Source organism: Elephas maximus, chromosome 3, assembly GCF_024166365.1.
Source record: "Elephas maximus indicus isolate mEleMax1 chromosome 3, mEleMax1 primary haplotype, whole genome shotgun sequence".
Lineage (NCBI taxonomy): Eukaryota > Metazoa > Chordata > Mammalia > Proboscidea > Elephantidae > Elephas > Elephas maximus.
In genome coordinates, this window is record NC_064821.1 from 138,831,086 (window position 1) to 138,849,344 (window position 18,259).

General features: G+C 36.9%; 1 protein-coding gene across 2 annotated transcripts in view; it reads left to right on the top strand.

Moving 5' to 3' along the window:
• PKN2 (protein kinase N2) overlaps positions 1 to 18,259 on the top strand; it is a 194,808-nt gene that overhangs the window by 104,593 nt on the left and 71,956 nt on the right. For both annotated transcript variants that reach the window (XM_049879693.1, XM_049879694.1), the window contains 3 exons: positions 2,872 to 2,989; positions 3,634 to 3,779; positions 3,873 to 4,086. In XM_049879693.1, the coding sequence (XP_049735650.1) occupies positions 2,872 to 2,989; positions 3,634 to 3,779; positions 3,873 to 4,086 (478 nt within the window). The remainder of the gene's footprint in view (positions 1 to 2,871; positions 2,990 to 3,633; positions 3,780 to 3,872; positions 4,087 to 18,259) is intronic.

Sequence of the window (18,259 nt, forward strand, 5' to 3'; positions counted from 1 at the left end):
AATTTTATCGAGTACCTACAAAAGTCCTATATTTTAGGCAGTATTATCCCAGTTTTCTGGAGGATTCCAGCTTCTAGAGGCTGCCCACATTCTTTGGATCATGGCCCTCTTCCTTTGTCTTAAAAGCTGCAGCAGCTGATTCTTCTTACATCACATTTCTCTGACCTCCTGTTCTGCCTCTGCCTTTCACATTTAGTGACCCTTGAGATTATATTGGCTTCGCCCAGTTAATGCAGGATTCTTCTATATTTTAAGGGCAGCAAATTAACAACCATAATTCATCTGCTACTTTAATTTCCCTTTGCCATGTAAGGTAGCATATTCTTAGGTTCCTGGGTATAGGACGGGGTTTCTAGACATCTTTAATGGATGGTATTATTTGGAAGACAGCTGCTTGACCAACCACCTGGAAGAGATCCATATGCATGCCCATTCCAAAGAAAGGTGATCCAACATAATGCAGAAATTATCAAACAGTATCATTAATATTACACACAAGTAAAATTTTACTGAAGGTCATAAGTGGTTGAATCAGTACATAGACCGGTAACTGTCAGAAATTCAAGCAAAATTCAGAAGCGGACGTGGAACCAGAGATATTTCTGCTGATGTTAGATGGATCATGGTTGAAAGTAGAGAATACCAGAAAGATGTTTTCCTGTGTTTTATTGACTACACAGAGGTATTCAACTGTGTGGATCATAACAAATTATAGATAACATTGTGAAGAATGGGAATTTTAGAGCACTTAATTTTGCTCATAAGGAACCTGGGCACATACCAAGAGGCAGTCTTTTGAACAGAACAAAGGGGGTACTGTGTAGTTAAAAATCAGGAAAGGTGTGCATCAAGGTAGTATCCTTTCACCATCCTGTTAAGTCTGTGTGCTGAGCAAATATTTGGAGAAGCTGGACTATATGAAGAAGAACGTTGCATCAGGATTGGAGGAAGACTCGTTAACAACCTGCGTTATGCAGATGACACAACCTTGCTTGCTGAAGGTGAAGAGGACTTGAAGCACTTAATGATGAAGGTCAAAGACACAGCCTTCAGTATGGATTATACTGCAACATAAAGAAAAAAATTCTCACAACTGGACCAATAAGCAATATCATGATAAAAAACAAAAAACCAAACCTGTTGCCGCTGAGTTGATTCTAACTCATAGCGACCCATCAGGGCAGAGTTGAACTGCCCCATAGGGTTTCCAAGGAGCAGCTGGTGAATTTGAACTGCTGACCTTTTGGTTGGCAGCCAAGCTCTTACCCGGTGTACCACCGGGGCTCCAATATCATGATAAATGGAGAAAATACTGAAGTTGTCAAAGATTTCATTTTACTTGGATCCACAATCAGCACTCATGGAAACTGTTGTTAGGTGCTGTTGAGTCGGTTCCAACTCATAGCGACATTGTGTACAACGGAAGAAACACTCCCTGGTCCTGCACCGTTCTCACAATTGTTGTTATGCGTGAGCCCATTGTTGCAGCCACTGCGTCAGTCCATTTTGTGGATTAACACATGGAAACAGAAGTCAAGAAATCAAACGACCCGTTGCATTGGGCAAATCTGCCACAAAAGACCTCTTTAAAGTATTAAAAAGCAAAGATGTTGCTTTGAGGACTAAGGTCCACCTGACCTGTGCCATGGTATTTTTAGTCACCTCATATGCATGCTAAAGCTGGACAATGAATAAGGAAGATCAGAGAAGAAGTAATGCATTTGAATTATGGTGTTGGCGAAGAATATTGAATATACCATGGAATTCCAAAAGAATGAACAAACCTGTCTTGGAAGAAGAAGTACAGCCAGAATGCTCCCTATAAGCGAGGATGGCGAGACTTCATCTCATGTACTTTGGACTTGTTATCAGGAGGGACCAGTCCCTGGATAGTGACATCGTGTTTGGTAAAGTAGAGGTTTGGCAAAAAAGAGGAAGATCCTCAGTGAGATGGATTGACATAGTGGTTGCAACAGTGGACTTAAACACAGTAACAATTGTGAGGATGGCACAGGACTGGGCAGCATTTTGTTCTGTTGTCTGTAATGTTGCTGTGAGTTGGAACCAACTTGACAGCACATAACAGAAATGACATTATTCTGCTTGCCACAACTCCTAAAATGGTCTTCGTGTGTGTGTGTGCAAGGTTTTCTGTCAGTCACATTCAGTGTTATTAGAATGAAACTGAGGTATGAAAGTAACAACAGTTCATTTATTTCAGAACCTTTCTCGAAGTCTTAAAAGATGGCTAAGTTTATTCCGTATAACTTCTTCCCTAGTTTTATTGAGATATTATTTTTTTTCTTTTTTGGACATCCCATATTTTCTAGGGACTATCCAAATCTTATTATCATCCATGTTTACAAATCTTCCCTTATCAGAATTTAAGGTAACACAAATACTGCCCATGATTAGCTATTTTTTAAATTTCCCCATGCATGTGAGGCTTCTTAAAGATTTAGATGAAATATATTGAGAAAGGAAGAGATTATTTAAATATTTTAGGCTTAGTCACTTAGGTATGCAACACATGCTATACTTCTGAGCATGAGAGTAATGGTCGAGGCAAATTTTTTATATTTTATGGAAGGAAATGGCAAGAGAAAATTACAAATGTAAATTTGGGCATGTTTGCTGTTGTTTTTTTTTTTTTAACTTGCTTTCTCTCAAATTTTCTTAACTAATTGCTTTTTTTTCCTCATTTATTACCCTGTAAACTTTTTTTATAAATGTATCTACAAGCTCCAATGTATGTTAAAATGTTCAGAATTTTTTTTCTTCACTTTTTTTTTTTTTTAATCTCATTTACAAACTATGAAAACATTTTGTTTGGGCATTTATATCCTTACATTTTCAAACTTTTTTTAATAGGATCGGAAGCTCCATGGTACAGCTCAGCAGCTGCTTCAGGACAGCAAGACAAAAATAGAAGTCATTAGAATGCAGATTCTTCAAGCAGTCCAGACCAATGAATTGGCTTTTGATAATGGTGATGGAATAGAAATAAATTGCCATTTTTCTTATTACTGTCAGTGTCTGATAGGTGTATTAGGATGGACTGACATATGGCGCTAAACAAATCTCATGTGACAAAGAGGCAGTAGTTCAAAGTTAAAGGAGAGGAGGCATTATGTTTTTTTAATTTGTTTTACATTCTTTACATGATATACATACCTTTAAATATTTGCTTGAGGTTATGGATTTAGAATGTATTTCTTCATTTTAATAGCCTTTCAAATACTTTTAATTGATGCTTTATTTTTAAAAAAATCTATCTCCCGTTTATAGAGTATGGTTTTTTGTTTTTTAAATTCCAGATTGAATCTTTACAGCTAGTTGCTAAAGTGGGAGTGGAATCTATTTCAGTCTTATGATGTTTCAATATATGGATAAGTTGGCTTACCTACAATTTGAAAATTTTTTTTTTAGATTTTTAATTTAGATATATGATGGCTAAAATGGGAAGCACTGAATTTCATCCTTTTATCTATTAAATGTCATTTCAGAGTTTGTTGCTTAAAGGACTAACTTTTATATTAACGTCATAAGAATTCATTTATTTTACGTTATTTTTAATCACTAAAAAAATCAAATAAATGGTTCAATTAAGGCTTTTTTTTCCTCCCCCTCTAGCAAAACCTGTGATAAGCCCTCTTGAGCTTCGTATGGAAGAATTAAGGCATCATTTTAAGATAGAGTTTGCAGTAGCAGAAGGTGCAAAGAATGTGATGAAATTACTTGGCTCGGGAAAAGTGACAGACAGGAAAGCACTTTCAGAAGTAATTTTAAATAAAATTTTTACTTTGTTTAATAATTACATTATTCAAAGAATATGATTATTTAAATGGTAACAATTGTCTTCATTGTTCAAGGCTCAAGCAAGATTTAATGAATCAAGTCAGAAATTGGACCTTTTAAAGTATTCTTTGGAGCAGAGATTAAATGAACTTCCCAAGAATCATCCCAAAAGCAGTATTATAATTGAGGAGCTTTCACTTGTCGCATCACCAACACTAAGTCCACGTCAAAGTATGATATCTACGCAAAACCAATACAGTACGCTGTCCAAACCAGCAGCGTTAACAGGTATGTGGCACATATTCTGTGATTTTTTTGTGTGTGTTTTTGTCCACATCAGGTTCTGGTATAATAAATGAAAAAAAAAGTGTACACAGACTTGTTTTAATACACATAATAAAATTCACCGTTTTAAAGTATTTAATTCCATATCATTTGGTACATTCACAGTGTTGTGTAACCATTATCACTCTCTAGTTCAAGAGCAGTTTCATAACTCCAAAAGGAAACCCTGTACCCATTAAGCAGCCATTCCCCGTTTCTCCCTACCCCCGGCCACTGGCAACCACTAATCTGCTTTTCTGTCTCTATGAATTTGTCTATTCTAGATGTTTTAGGTGATGGAATTATATCGTATCTGCCCTTTTGTTTCTGACTTCATTTACTAAGCGTAATGCTTTCAACGTTCATCCGTATTGTAGCATGTCTCAGTACTTCATTCCTTTTTAAAAATGGCTGAGTAATATGCTATGAGTCGGAATCGACTCGATGACAATGGGTTTTTTTTTTTTAATATTCCATTGTATGGGTATACACCTTTTTTGTGTATGTTTGTAATAAAACATTTTCTACTTCAGCATTCTTCACCTGTGCAATTTAGTGACATTAATTGTGTTTATTATGTTGTGCAGCCATTACCATTATCTGTTTCCAACTTTTACACCACCACCCTTAATAGAAGCTCAGTGTCTTTTACGCAGTGAATCCCCTTATCTCCCTTCCTCCTACCCACCCCGATAGCCACTAGTAACCTTAGGTCTGCATATACGCCATATTTTATTTATCCTGTCATTACTTATAGGACATTTGGGTTGTTTTTACCTTTTGGCTATTGTGAATAATGCTGTTATGGGCATTTGTATACAAGTTTTTCTTTGAACACCTGTTTTCTGTTCTTTGGGATGGTAACCTATGTTTAACTATCAAAGAATCACCAAACTATTCTCCAAGTGGTTGCACTATTTTACATTCTCAACAGCAAATATGAGGGTTTCAGTTTCTCCACATCCTCGTCAACACTTGTTATCCCCCCCTCCCCCCACCCCGTAATGTATAGCCATCCTAGTGAATAATGCAAAAGGAGCTCTGGTTGCACAATGTTTAAGGGTTTAGCTGCTAACTGAAAGGTCAGTAGTTTGAATGCATCAACGGCTCTGCAGGAAAAAAGACCTGGCAGTCTGCTGCTGTAAAGATTACAGTCTAGGAAACTCTATGAGGTAGTTCATCTCTGTCCTATAAAGTCACTACGAGTTGGAATTGACTTGAGGGTACACAGCAACAGTGGGTGTGAAGCAGTATCTCATTGTGGATTTGATTTGCATTTAACTAATGACTAATGATGTTGAGCATCTTTCATTTGGTTATTGGCCATTTGTATATTTCTCTGGAGAAATGTCTATTCAAGTCCTTTGTACATGTTTTAATTGGATTGCTTGTCTTTTCATTGTTTAGTTTTAACTGTTCTTTATTCTGGATATATGTTACCTTATCAGATATATGATTTTCAAATATTTTCTCCTTTTCTGTGCTTATTTTTTTACTCTCTTGATAGTGACATTTGATGCACAAGAGTTTTAAATTTTGACTAAGCCCAGTTAATCTTTTTACTTTTTTGTTACTTGTTCTTTTTATGTCCTATCTAAGAAACTATTGCCGAATCTAAGATCATGAAGACTTATCCCTGTTTTATAGACTTAGCTCCTATATTTAGGTCTTTGATCCATTTTTAGTCAATGTCTGTGTATGGTGTGGAATAAAGATTCATCTTCATTCTTTTGAACGTAGCTGTCCAGTGGTCCCAGCACTGTTTGTTGAAGAGACCATCCTTTTTCCGTTGAGTAGTTTTACCACCCTTGTCAAAAACCAATTGACTCAAGATGTGTGGCTTTCTTACTAGACTCTCAATTCTGTACCATTGATCTATATGCCTATCCTTGTGCCAGTACCACATTGTTTTGATTTTTGTTGCCTTGAAGTAAGTTTTGAATTTTGGAAGTGTAAGTTCTCCAACCGTGCTCTTCATTTTGAAAATTGTTTGGACTATTTGGAGTCCTTTGCAATAAAAAAAAAAAATATATAGCATATACATATTCCCCTGGAATTTTTCATAGGGGTTTTGTCACATCTGTATCATTTTGGGAAGTACTGCCAGTTTAAAAATAGTAAGTCTTGCAATTTATGAACACAAGATGTCTTTCCACTTATATAGGTCTTCCTTAATTTGTTTTAGCAATGTTTTGTAGTTTTAAGTGTACAACATTGTGAAAAATGGGAATTCCAGAACACTTAATTGTGCTCATGAAGAACCTTTACATAGATCAGGAGGCAGTTATTTGAACAGAACAAGGGGATACTGATTGGTTGAAAGTCAGGAAAGGTGTGCATCAAGGTTGTATTCTTTCACCATACCTATTCAGTCCGTATGCTGAGCAAATAATCCGAGAAGCTGGACTATATGAAGAAGAATGGGGCATCAGGATTGAAGGGGGACTCATTAACAACCCGCGTTATGCAGATGACACAACCTTGCTTGCTGCAAGTCAAGAGGACTTGAAGCACTTACTAATGAAAATCAAAGACCACAGCTTTCAGTATGGATTGCACCTCAACACAGAGAATACAGAAATCCTCACAACTGAACCAATGAGCAACATCATGATAAACGGAGAAAAGATTGAAGTTGTCAAGGATTTCATTTTACTTGGATCCACAGTCAATAGCCGTGGAAGCAGCAGTCAAGAAATCAAAAGACTCATTGCATTGGGTAAATCTGCTGCAAAGGACCTCTATAAAGTGTTAAAGAGCAAAGATGAAGACTAAGGTGTGCCTGACCCAAGCCATGGTATTTTCAATCGCATCATATGCATGTGAAAGCTGGACAATGAATAAGGGAGACTGAAGAATTGACGCCTTTGAATTGTGGTATTGGCGAAGAATATTGAATATACCATGGACTGCCAAAAGAATGAACAAATCTGTCTTAGAAAAAGTACAGCCAGAATGCTCCTTAGAGGCAAGGATGGCAAGACTGCGTCTTTACATACTTTGGACATGTTGTCAGCAGGGCTCAGTCTCTGGAGAAGGACATCATGCTTGGCAGAGTACAGGGTCTGCAGAAAAGAGGAAGACCCTCAATGAGGTGGATTGACACAGTGGCTGCAACAATGAGCTCAAGCATAACAACGATTGTAAGGATGGCTCAGGACCAGGCAGTGTTTCATTCTGTTGTGCATAGGGTCACTATGAATCTGAACCAACTCGAGGGCACCTAACAACAACAAGTGTACAAGCCATACACCTCTTTGGCTAAATTTATTCTTAAGTATTTTATTCTTTGTGATACAATTGTAAAGGTAATTGTATTCTTAATTTTCTTTTCAGGTTATTTATTGCTAAACGAAACCAAACCAAATCTGTTGTGAGCAAGTTGATTTTGACTCATACCAACCCTATAGGACAGGGTAGAACTCCCCCCTGGGTTTTCCAAGACCGTTAACCTTTACGGAAGCAGACCGTCACTCTTTCTCCCACTGAGCGGCTGGTGTGTTCAAACCGCTGAACTTTCGGTTAGCACCAAGTGCTTAACCACTGTGCCACCAGGGCTCCTTGTTTATTGCTAGAATATAGAATTCAGCTGATTTTTGGGTGCTGATCTTGTATCCTTCAACTTTGCTGAATTCGTTTATTAGCTCCAATTAAGGATTTTTTGTGGATTCGTTAAGATTTTCTGTGTATAAGATTACTTCGTCACCTGCGAATAGAAACACTTTTTCCTTTCCAATTGGATGCCTTTGTTTTTTCTTGTTCTCTTTTTCTTGCCAAATTACTCCTGTAAGAACTTCTGGTAGAGTGTTGAATAGAAATGCCTAGAGCTGGCATCCTTGTCTTATTCCTGATCTTAGGAGGAAATTTTTCATTCTCTTATCATTGAGTGAGATGATAGCTGTGGATTTTTTAAGATGTCCTTTATCAGAGTGAAGAAGTTCCCTTCTATTCCTAGTTTGAGTGTTTTTATCATGAAGGGGTGTTGGGTTTGTCAAATGCTTATTTTGCATCAGTTAAGATGAGCATGTGATCCTTTTCCTTTGTTCTATTACTGTGTATTACATTGATTTTCTAGTGTTGAACCACCTTTGCATTCCTAGGATAAATCCCAATTGGTTATGTTGTATAATTTTTTTATATGCTGCTGGCCTATATTTGCTGGTACTTTTTTTTTTGAGCATTTTTGCTTTTATATTTATAAGGGATATTGGTCTCTGGTTTTCTTTTAATGCCTGTCTAGCTTTGGTGTCAGGGTATTGCTGGTCTCATAGAATGAGTTGAGAAGTATTCCTTTTTTTTTTCTGTGTTTTGGAAAGGTTTGAGAAGAATTAGTGTTGATTCATTTTTAAATGTTACAGTTCACCAGTGGAGCCATCTGATCCTTGGATTTTCTTTGTTGAGATGCTTTTGATTACACATTTAATCTCTTTAACTGTTATGGGGGCAGTGGTGGTTCAGCAGTAGAACTCCTGACTTTCATGCAGGAAACCCCTTCCTTACAATTTGTTGTTGCTGCTTGTTATGGGTTGTTATTGTGTTTTGTTTAATGACTCTTTTAAACTATTTCTGTAAGGACTGTATTCTTTGTCATGTGTGGAAACTAATGTCTCTTTTAGCTTAGTGGTCAGCTAGTGATTTGACAATAATATCCTTAAACTCCTGGAAACAAAAAAGTCACTGAGTCTTTGTAGCTAGGCTTTTGTGTGTGTTAGGGCGTACCTTCAACACTCAGCCCAGCAGTTTCCAACTCTGCCTTCTCCTTCACTTCCTACATACACAGAGCTTGAAGGTCAACCAGAGGCGAAAGCTTAGTGGTCTTTTCTAAGAACATTCCTGTCCTGGACTAGCATGTGACTTTCTTGATTTCCAGGAATATACAGAAACTTTTCAGTGCCCTTATTTCACAAAGCATTTCACTCCCCAGATTTTTCTCCAAGGTTTTTTGGCATGTCTGTTGTTTTCCGCAACAGAGATCCTTTTTTCCAGCTGCAGTGGGTTGTTCACTTGCCTTTAAATGCTTCTAACACACCTTCTCCCACCACACACCCACACATAAACACATACACATATACACACGCACACACGCACACACACGCGCACACACAGCTGTTTCTCTGCCCTGAGAGATTTCCTAGTTAGGCAAAGTAAAGACAAGCCTTTTGTGTTAATCCATTAGGGAGCTTGTAGACAGGTCAAAATAGACAGTTCTTTGAGGGCAAGGTTTGCTCTGCTCTCTCTGGCCATCAGGAATCTACACTGGGAATGCAGGCTACCATCTTCAAGATTGCTGCTGGGCCAGTGAGGGTGAGGGAGGGAAGGACAAGGGTAAGTTAAAATGCCACAAAGCTTTCGTACCAGGTATCAGTTTCTTTTTTTTTTTTTTATTACACATTTCCTTGATTGATGTAATACTTTGACTATTTTCCAGGGTTCTAATAGTGTTGATTTTGACAGTTTTCGCCTATTTTTGTTAGTGTTTCTATGGTGAGACCACCCTTGGAGTTTTCTCTGATGTCACCTGGAAAGGCTTTTATGTTCTGTGTGAATATTTTGGTTACATAGACTACCCCCACCTCCAGAATTCTTAAGTTTTATTATCAATATTAGTATTAATAAGGACTTCACCTTAATAATAAAGTTATTTAATATTTAAAGTTATGAAAGTGTTCCTCAGTATTACATAGCATACTATAATGTCCTAGTAACTTTCTGCATCATTAATCATCTTATATTCTGGTAAACTTCTACATTAAAACTTAAAAATTCAAATTAACAGTTGAGTTTACTATTAGCACTCTTTAGGATCAGTCTAAACTTGCTGTTCCCAAATTGAGTTCCTAAATCTAAGGTACCTTGGGATGCCACAGTGAATTCACGGGGCACAACAGGATATATCATTATAATATTTTATATTTATATTTTGAGGGAAACGTAGCATTGCTCCACATCTAACAGTCTTCATACACGGTGTTAGCTCAAGGTAGTTAACAGTTTCAACATTAGATGTAGCTACATTCTTTTTGATGATGTCATATATTTATGAAGTTGGGTTTCCTTGGTTGTTGTGATAAAAGGTAAATATCAAATAAAAATCAGTATGCAACAGGAAATGAGAGTAGTGGCCAGTCTGATTCCAACGTTTAAGACGTTGTATAGTGCCCAGTAGGCACAGGTATCCCAGTAGGAAGTAATCGTGGTTATTTAAAAATGGCATAAAAATACTACTTTTTTTTTCCTTTCAATTTATGTGTTTTAAAATTGCTATTGAATTGTTAGGATAGAAATACTTGAGATGTTTGAACTTACCTATTTAATAAATAGAACTTTTTGGTATATCTTTTGGCCGAGGGACTCCATGAAAAAATTATTGAGACATTAGGGTAATATGAATTGAGAAAGCTTGGGAACCTCTGGTCTAAACTCTCCAGACAGTGACACCTGTTTATCTTTCCAGCTGCATCTTTTGTAACTCTTACTGTGAATCTTCTATCAAAATCAAATTGATTAGTGCAGAGTATTTTTCCCACCCTACTTCATGTAGTGATGTATTAAATATATTTAATGCCTTAATACTTCTTATCATGTGTGTATGTGAATACTTATTTTTTTAATCAAAACTGAAACGTAGATTTCTGAAGAACAAAAACCTGGCCACCTACCTGCATGTAACCCTAGCACAGAACATTTTCTACATACAACAGATATGTAGAAATATTATTTGATGATTAGAGAGGGACTTTATTTTGTGCTTATTGTCTAAACTTTGCTACCTTATGACTCAATGGTGAGTACATTGTTGATGCTCAAGAAGTTCTGAATGATTTGTTGATTAAAATATAGCTGTTAAATATTTGAAAATTCATAATATTTCAAGAAAAGTTAAGAAGCTACATCGTGGGGACTCAGCTGATGTGATTGGAAAGTTCTTTCTTTTTTTTCCTTTTCCAGTCGTCTTCCCCCAACTCCTGGATTTTAACCTATTCCGTACTCTTTCCCTGTTCTTCATTTTATTGAAAGTAATGTAAATCATCAGTCTAAAAGGAAATATTTTAAAATTCTTACGACATTTAAAAAAATTTTTTTTAATTCCTTAAGCTTCAGCAGGGGCTTAGACCAAATATATAGTAAGTAGGAGGAGAAATCGTTTTGGTGTTAATGAAGGATTAAAAACCAAAACCCAACACACTGCTGTCGAGTCAATTTCAACTTATTGTGACCCTATAGGAAAGAGTAGAATTGCCCTGTAGGGTTTCCAAGACTGTAAATCTTTATGGAAACTGACTGCCACATCTTTCTCCTGTGGAGTCGATGGTGGGTTTGAACCACGGACATCTCAGCAGCCGAGCACTTTTAACCACTGCACCACCATGGCTCTAATAACAGATTAGACATGATGAAAGATTAGCAAGAATAAATTGTGGGAACGTTTACTGTCCTGAGTTTTTCACTGCATCCCATTATTTGTGGTTTGTGTCATCTATAGTTTGGTTTCTTTTGTGGTTGTATGATAGTAATAATGGAATTTGCACATCTGTTGCTACTTTGACATAAAGTATAATAGAATTTTTTGTTCCACATTTTGAGAAATTTACTTGTTTTTATTAAATAAACTTTCCTCAGAATGAAAAATGTTTCTTGAGCCAAGATGAAATCCCGAGTTAGTATATTGGATATAAGAGTTTTCCATGTTGTTGTTAGGTGCCGTTGAGTCAGTTCTGACTCATGATCCTGTGTACAATAAAACAAAACACTGTCCAGTCCTGTGCCATCCTCACAGTCATTGTTAGCTTGAGCCCATTGTTGTAGCCACTGTGTCAATCCATCTCATTGAGGGCCTTCCTCTTTTTCCCTGACCCTCTATTTACCAAGTACTATGTCCTTCTCCGGAAACCCTGGTGGCATATCGGTTAAGTGCTATGGCTGCTAACCAAGAGGTCAGCAGTTCGAATCCACCAGGCATTCCTTGGAAACTCTATGGGGCCATTCTACTCTGTCCTATAGTGTCACTATGAGTCAGAATTGACTTGATGGCAGTGGGTTTGGTTTTTGGTTTATGTCCTTCTCCAGGACTGGTTCTTCCTGATAACATGTCCAAAGTATGTGAGATGTGTGGTCTCGCCATCCTTGCTTCTAAGGAGCATTCTGGCTGTACTTCTTCCAAGACAGATTTATTCGTTCTTTTGGCAGTCCATAGTGTATTCAATATTCTTCACCAGCACCACAATTCAAAAGCGTCAGTTCTTCCTCAGTCTTCCTTATTCATTGTCCAGCTTTTGCATGCATATGAGGTAACTAAAAATACCATGGCTTGGGTCAGGCACACCTTAGTCTTCAAGTTGGTATCTTTGTTTTTTAACACTTTAAAGAGATCTTTTGCAGCAGATTTATCCAGTGCGGTGTGTCATTTCTTTTTTAACTGTGGGAGAAGAGTTTTTCTAGACAGTTAAAATAATTTTTTTTATTTACTTATTCTAACGAAATTTGCAGCTACTGCTTATGAATACAGTTACTCCTTTGATTTGCTTGTTTTAAAATTTTCATATTATGGGTGATAAAAGTTAAAAATACAATCTAAAGCTATTTCTAATATGGTTATATTATGTGCAGTTGCAGTTGTGTCACCTTATAAAAGTAAGAAACTTCTAGATGTTTAATAAAGATTTTAAATCCCTCCAGATTTTTTTTCCAAATGAAAGCAGGTGTTGAATATTGTCATATCCAGATACATTGAAATTACTAAAATATTTAATAAGCTACCAGGGTTTGAAATAGTAGCCAGATGTTTTCAGTTTCCCCATGATGACTTTTAGATCTGAGCATTTATAGTAGAAATGAGCTAAGTTTGGCAGTGTAACAAAAAATAATAAAACAATTAAACCACACAAACACAAGTTTTTTTTTTTTTAACTTAGTTAAAAAAAAAAGATATACTTAATTTGTCTTACCACTTTACAGTGAGGTAAAGTTTTTATAACCTAATAGAACATAAGAGTGAGACTTTTTTTCCTCTACCTTTAACAGCTTTATTGAGGTATAATTTACGTACCTTACAATTCACCCATTGTAAAATATAGTTCTATGAGTTTTAGTAAATATATACATTTGTGCCACCATAATTAAAATTCAGATTTTTCAACAGTTTTATTAAAGTATCATTAACATACAATAAACTACACATTTTAAAGTGTACAATTTGATATATTTTGTCATGTTTAAAGCTGTGAAACTATCACCGCAAGCAAGATAATGAATCTATGCGTTATGTCCAAAAATATCATTGTGTGCCTTTTTATAGCGCCTCTTTCTTTCTACCATTTCCCATCTCTCTTCCCTGGCTCAGCTGTCCCCAGGCAATTACTGACTTCTTTCTGTCACTAGATAATACTTTGCATTTTGGAGAATTTTATATACATGGAATCATACAGTACATACTGTTGTGTTTTGGGGGGGCAATGAGTAACACTCTTGACCATTAACCAAAAGGTCTGGGGGTTCAGGTCAACCCAGAGGAGCCTTGGAAACAAGGCCTGGTGGCCTGCTTCCACAAGATCAGCCAACGAAACCCTGTAGAGCACAGTTCTACTCTGACACACATTTGGTCATCATGAATCAGAATCAACTCAATGGCAGCTGGTTTACTTGTTTAGTATTACATTATGCGGATATACTACAATTTGTTTATCCATTCACCTGTGATGCCCATGTTGGTGTTTCCATTTTTAGCCATTTCAAATAAAGCTGCTATGAACATTCACATACAGGTTTTTTGTGAACATGATTTCAATTCACTTAGGTAAATACCTAGGAGTGGTATGACTGGATCATACGGTAAGTGTATGTATAACTAAGAAACTGCCGCACTGTTTTCCAAAGTGATTGTACCATTTTACATTTCTGCCACCAGTGTATCAGAGTTTCAGTTGCTTCACATCTTAACCAACATTTGGCATAATCAGTCTTTTTAATTTTAGAAACTCTGTATGTAGTGCTATCTTATTGTGGGTTTACTTTGCATTTACCTAAAAACTGTTGATATTCAGCATCTTTTTATGTACTCATTTGCAATCCATGTATCTTCTCTGGTGAAGTGTATGTTCACATCTTCTGCTCATTTTGTATCAGGCTATTTTCTTATTATTGAGTTTGGGGAATTTTTAATATATTCTAGATATAAGTCCTTTATCAGATAAAAGATTTTTAAATATTTTCTCTCAGTCTCTGGCTTCTCTTTTTATTTTTTTTAAATAGTGTCTTTGAAGATAAGTTTTTTTTTTTTAATGTAGTCTAATCTATCAATTACTTTGTTTTACGAAGTGTGCTTTGAGTGTTGTATCTAAGAAGTCATTGCCTAAGCTCAGCTCACAAAGATTTCCCCCTGCATTTTATTCTAGAAGCTTTATAGTTTTGTGTTTTACATTTAAGTCTCTGATGCATTTTGAGTTTAAAAATTTTATATGGTTTGAGGTATGAATCAAAACTCATTTTTCTCATGGATATCCATCCAGTTGTCCAGCAATGTTTATTGAAAAGACTGTCCTTTTTCCATTGAATTGCCTTTATATTTTTGTTGAAAACTAGTCTGCTAAGAGTCCAGCTTTCTTTCTGGACTCTATTCTCTTCCACTAATTTATTTGCTTATCTTGATACCAGTAGCACAGTGACTTGATAATCAGTAGTTTTATGATAAATCTTGTAATCTGCGAGTGTTAGTCCTAAAAAACTCTGTTTGGCTACTCTGGTCCTTCATATTTCCATAACCATTTCTGTGTGCATGTGTAGCTTGTCACTGCATTAAAAAAAAAAAAAAGCCTACTGGGTTTTCATTGGGATCATGTTGAATCTGTTCGTCTTTTTGGGAAAAGGATGTCCTAACAATATTGACTCTTCCACGCTGTGAACATTGTAGATCTTTTCATTTATTTAGATCTTCTGTACTGTCTCAGCAGTGCTTGAAATTGCAATTGAAATCTCCAAATATAGTTATGCCATTTCTCATTGAAGTTCTGTCAATTTTTGCTTTATGTACTTTGAAGCTCTGTTAGTTGCATAAACATTTAGGTTTATTATGTCCTCTTGATGAATTACCCCTTTATCATTATGAAATGACTTTTTCCTTGGTAGTATTCTTTACTCTGAAATTTTTGTTGGTTATTAACATAACCGCTCAGTCTTTTTTGATTAGTGTTAGGATGATACGTTGTTTCTATTTCTTTTAGCTTATTTCTGTCTATTTGACCCATCTGTTCTTTAATTCCTTCTTTTTCTGCCTTCTTTTTGCATTGAGTATTATGTTAGTTCCCCCAAGTATCTGTCAGTTTGTCGTACTGTGGGGGCTTGCATGTTGCTGTGATGCTGGAAGCTATACCACCAGTATTCAGATACCAGCAGGGTCACCCATCAGGGACAGATTTCAGCTGAGCTTCCAGACTAAGACAGACTACGAAGAAGGACCCAGCAGCCTACTTCTGAAAGGAATTAGCCAGTGAAAACCTTACAAATAGCAATAGAACACTGTCTGATATAGTGCTGGAAGATGAGCCCCCCAGGTTGGAAGGCACTCAAAAGATGACTAGGGAAGAGCTGCCTCCTCAAAGTAGAGTTGACCTTAATGACATGGATGGAGTAAAGATTTTGGGACCTTCGTTTCCTGATGTGGCATGACTCAAAATGAGAAGAAACAGCTGCAAACATCCATTAATGATTGGAAACTAGAATGTACAAAGTATGCATCTAGGAAAATTGGAAATCATAAAAAAAAAAAAAAAAATGAAGTGGAATGCGTAAACATCAATATTCTAGGCATTAGTGAACTGAAATGGACTGGTATTGGCCATTTTGAATTGGACAATCATATAGTCTACTAAGCCGGGAATGACAGCTTGATGAGGAATGGTGTTGTATTCATCATCAAAAAGAACATTTCAAGATCTGTCCTGAAGTACAACGCTGTCAGTGATAGGATGATATCCATACACCTACAAGGAAGACACCAACCACGAAGGACAAAGATGAAGAAATAGAAGATTTTTATCAGCTGCTGTGGTCTGAAATTGATCAAACATGCCATCAGGATGCATTGATAATTACTGGTGATTGGAATGCAAAAGTTGGAAACAAAGAAGGATTGGTAGTTGGAAAATACGGTCTTGGTGATAGAAACAGTGCCAGGGATGGAATAATAGAATTTTGCAACACCCACAACTTCTTCATTGCAAATACCTTCTTTCACCAACATAAACAGCAGTTGTACACATGGACCTCACCAGATGGGAAACACAGGAATCAAATTGACTACCTCTCTGAAAAGAGACCATGGAAAAGCTCAGTATCGTCAAAGCAGGGCCAGGGGCCGACTGGAACAGACCATCAATTGCTCATATGCAAGTTCAAGCTGAAACTGAAAAAAATCAGAGCAGGTCCACGAGAGCCAAAATACGACCATAAGTATATCCCACCTGAATTTAGAGACCATCTCAAGAATAGATTTGATGCATTGAACATTAGTGACCGCAAGACCAGACAAATTGTGGAATGACATCAAGTACATCATACATGAAGAAAGCGAGAGGTCATAGAGAAGACGGGAAAGAAAGAAAAGACCAAGATGGATGTCAGAGGAGACTCTGATACTTGCTCATGACTGTCGAGCAGCTAAAGTAAAGGGAAGAAGTGAGGAAGTAAAAGAGCTGAATAGAAGATCTCAAAGGTTGGCTTGGGAAGACAGAGTATCATAATGACATGTGCAAAGAGCTGGAGTTAGAAAACCAAAAAGGAAGAGCACACTCGGCGTTTCTCAAGCTGAAAGAACTGAAGAAAAAATTCAAGCCTTGAGTTGCAACAATGAAAGATTCTATGGGGAAAATATTAAATGGCACAGGAAACATCAAAAGAAGACGGAAGGAATACACAGTCATTATACCAAAAAGAATTAGTCGATATTCAACCATTTCAAGAGGTGGCATATGATCAGGAACTGATGGTACTGAGGGAAGAGGTCCAAGCTGCTCTGAAGGCATTGGCGAAAAACAAGGCTCCAGGAATTGACGGAATATCAATTGAGATATTTCAAAAAATGGATGCAGCGCTGGAGGTGCTCACTCATCTATGCCAAGAAATATGGAAGACAACTGACTGGAAGAGATCCATATTTATGCCTATTCCCAAGAAAAGTTATCCAACGAAACCCGGAAATTATCGAACAATGTCATTAATATCACATGCAAGCAAAATTTTGCTGAAGATCATTCAAAAACGGCTGCAACAGTATATCTACAGGGAACTGCCAGAAATTGAAGCCAGTTTCAGAAGTGGACATGGAACCAGAGATATCATTGCTGATGTCAGACGGATTCTGGCTGAGTGCAGAGAATACCAGAAGGATGTTTACCTGTGTTTCATTGACTGTGCAGAGGCATTTGACTGTGTGGATCATAACAAATTACGGATAGCATCACAAAGAATGGGAATTCCAGAACACTTAATTGTGCTCATGAGGAACCTTTACATAGATCAAGGGGCAGTTGTTCAGACAGAACAAGGGGATACTGAGTGGTTTAAAGTCAGGAAAGGTGTGCATCAGGGTTGTATCCTTTCACCACGTATTCAATCTTTATGCTGAGCAAATAATCCAAGAAACTGGACTATATGAAGAAAAACGGGGCATCAGGATTGAAGGAAGACTCATTAACAACCTGCATTATGCAGCTGACACAACCCTGATTGCTGAAAGTGAAAAAGACTTGAAACACTTATTAATGAAGATCAAAGACCACAGCCTTCAGTATGGATTGCACCTCAACATAAGGAAAACAAAAACCCTCACAACTAGACCAATGAGCAACAGAATGATAAACAGAGAAAAGATTGATGTTGTCAAGGATTTCATTTTACTTGGATCCACAATCAACAGCCATGGAAGCAGCAGTCAAGAAATCAAAAGACGCATTGCATTGGGCAAATCTGCTGCAAGGGACCTCTTTAAAGTTTTGAAAAGCAAACATGTCACGTTGAAGACTAAGGTTTGCCTGACCCAAGCCACGGTATTTTCAGTTGCATCATATGCATGTGAAAGCTGGATGATGAATAAAGAAGACCAAAGAATTGACGTCTTTGAATTGTGGTGTTGGCGAGGAATATT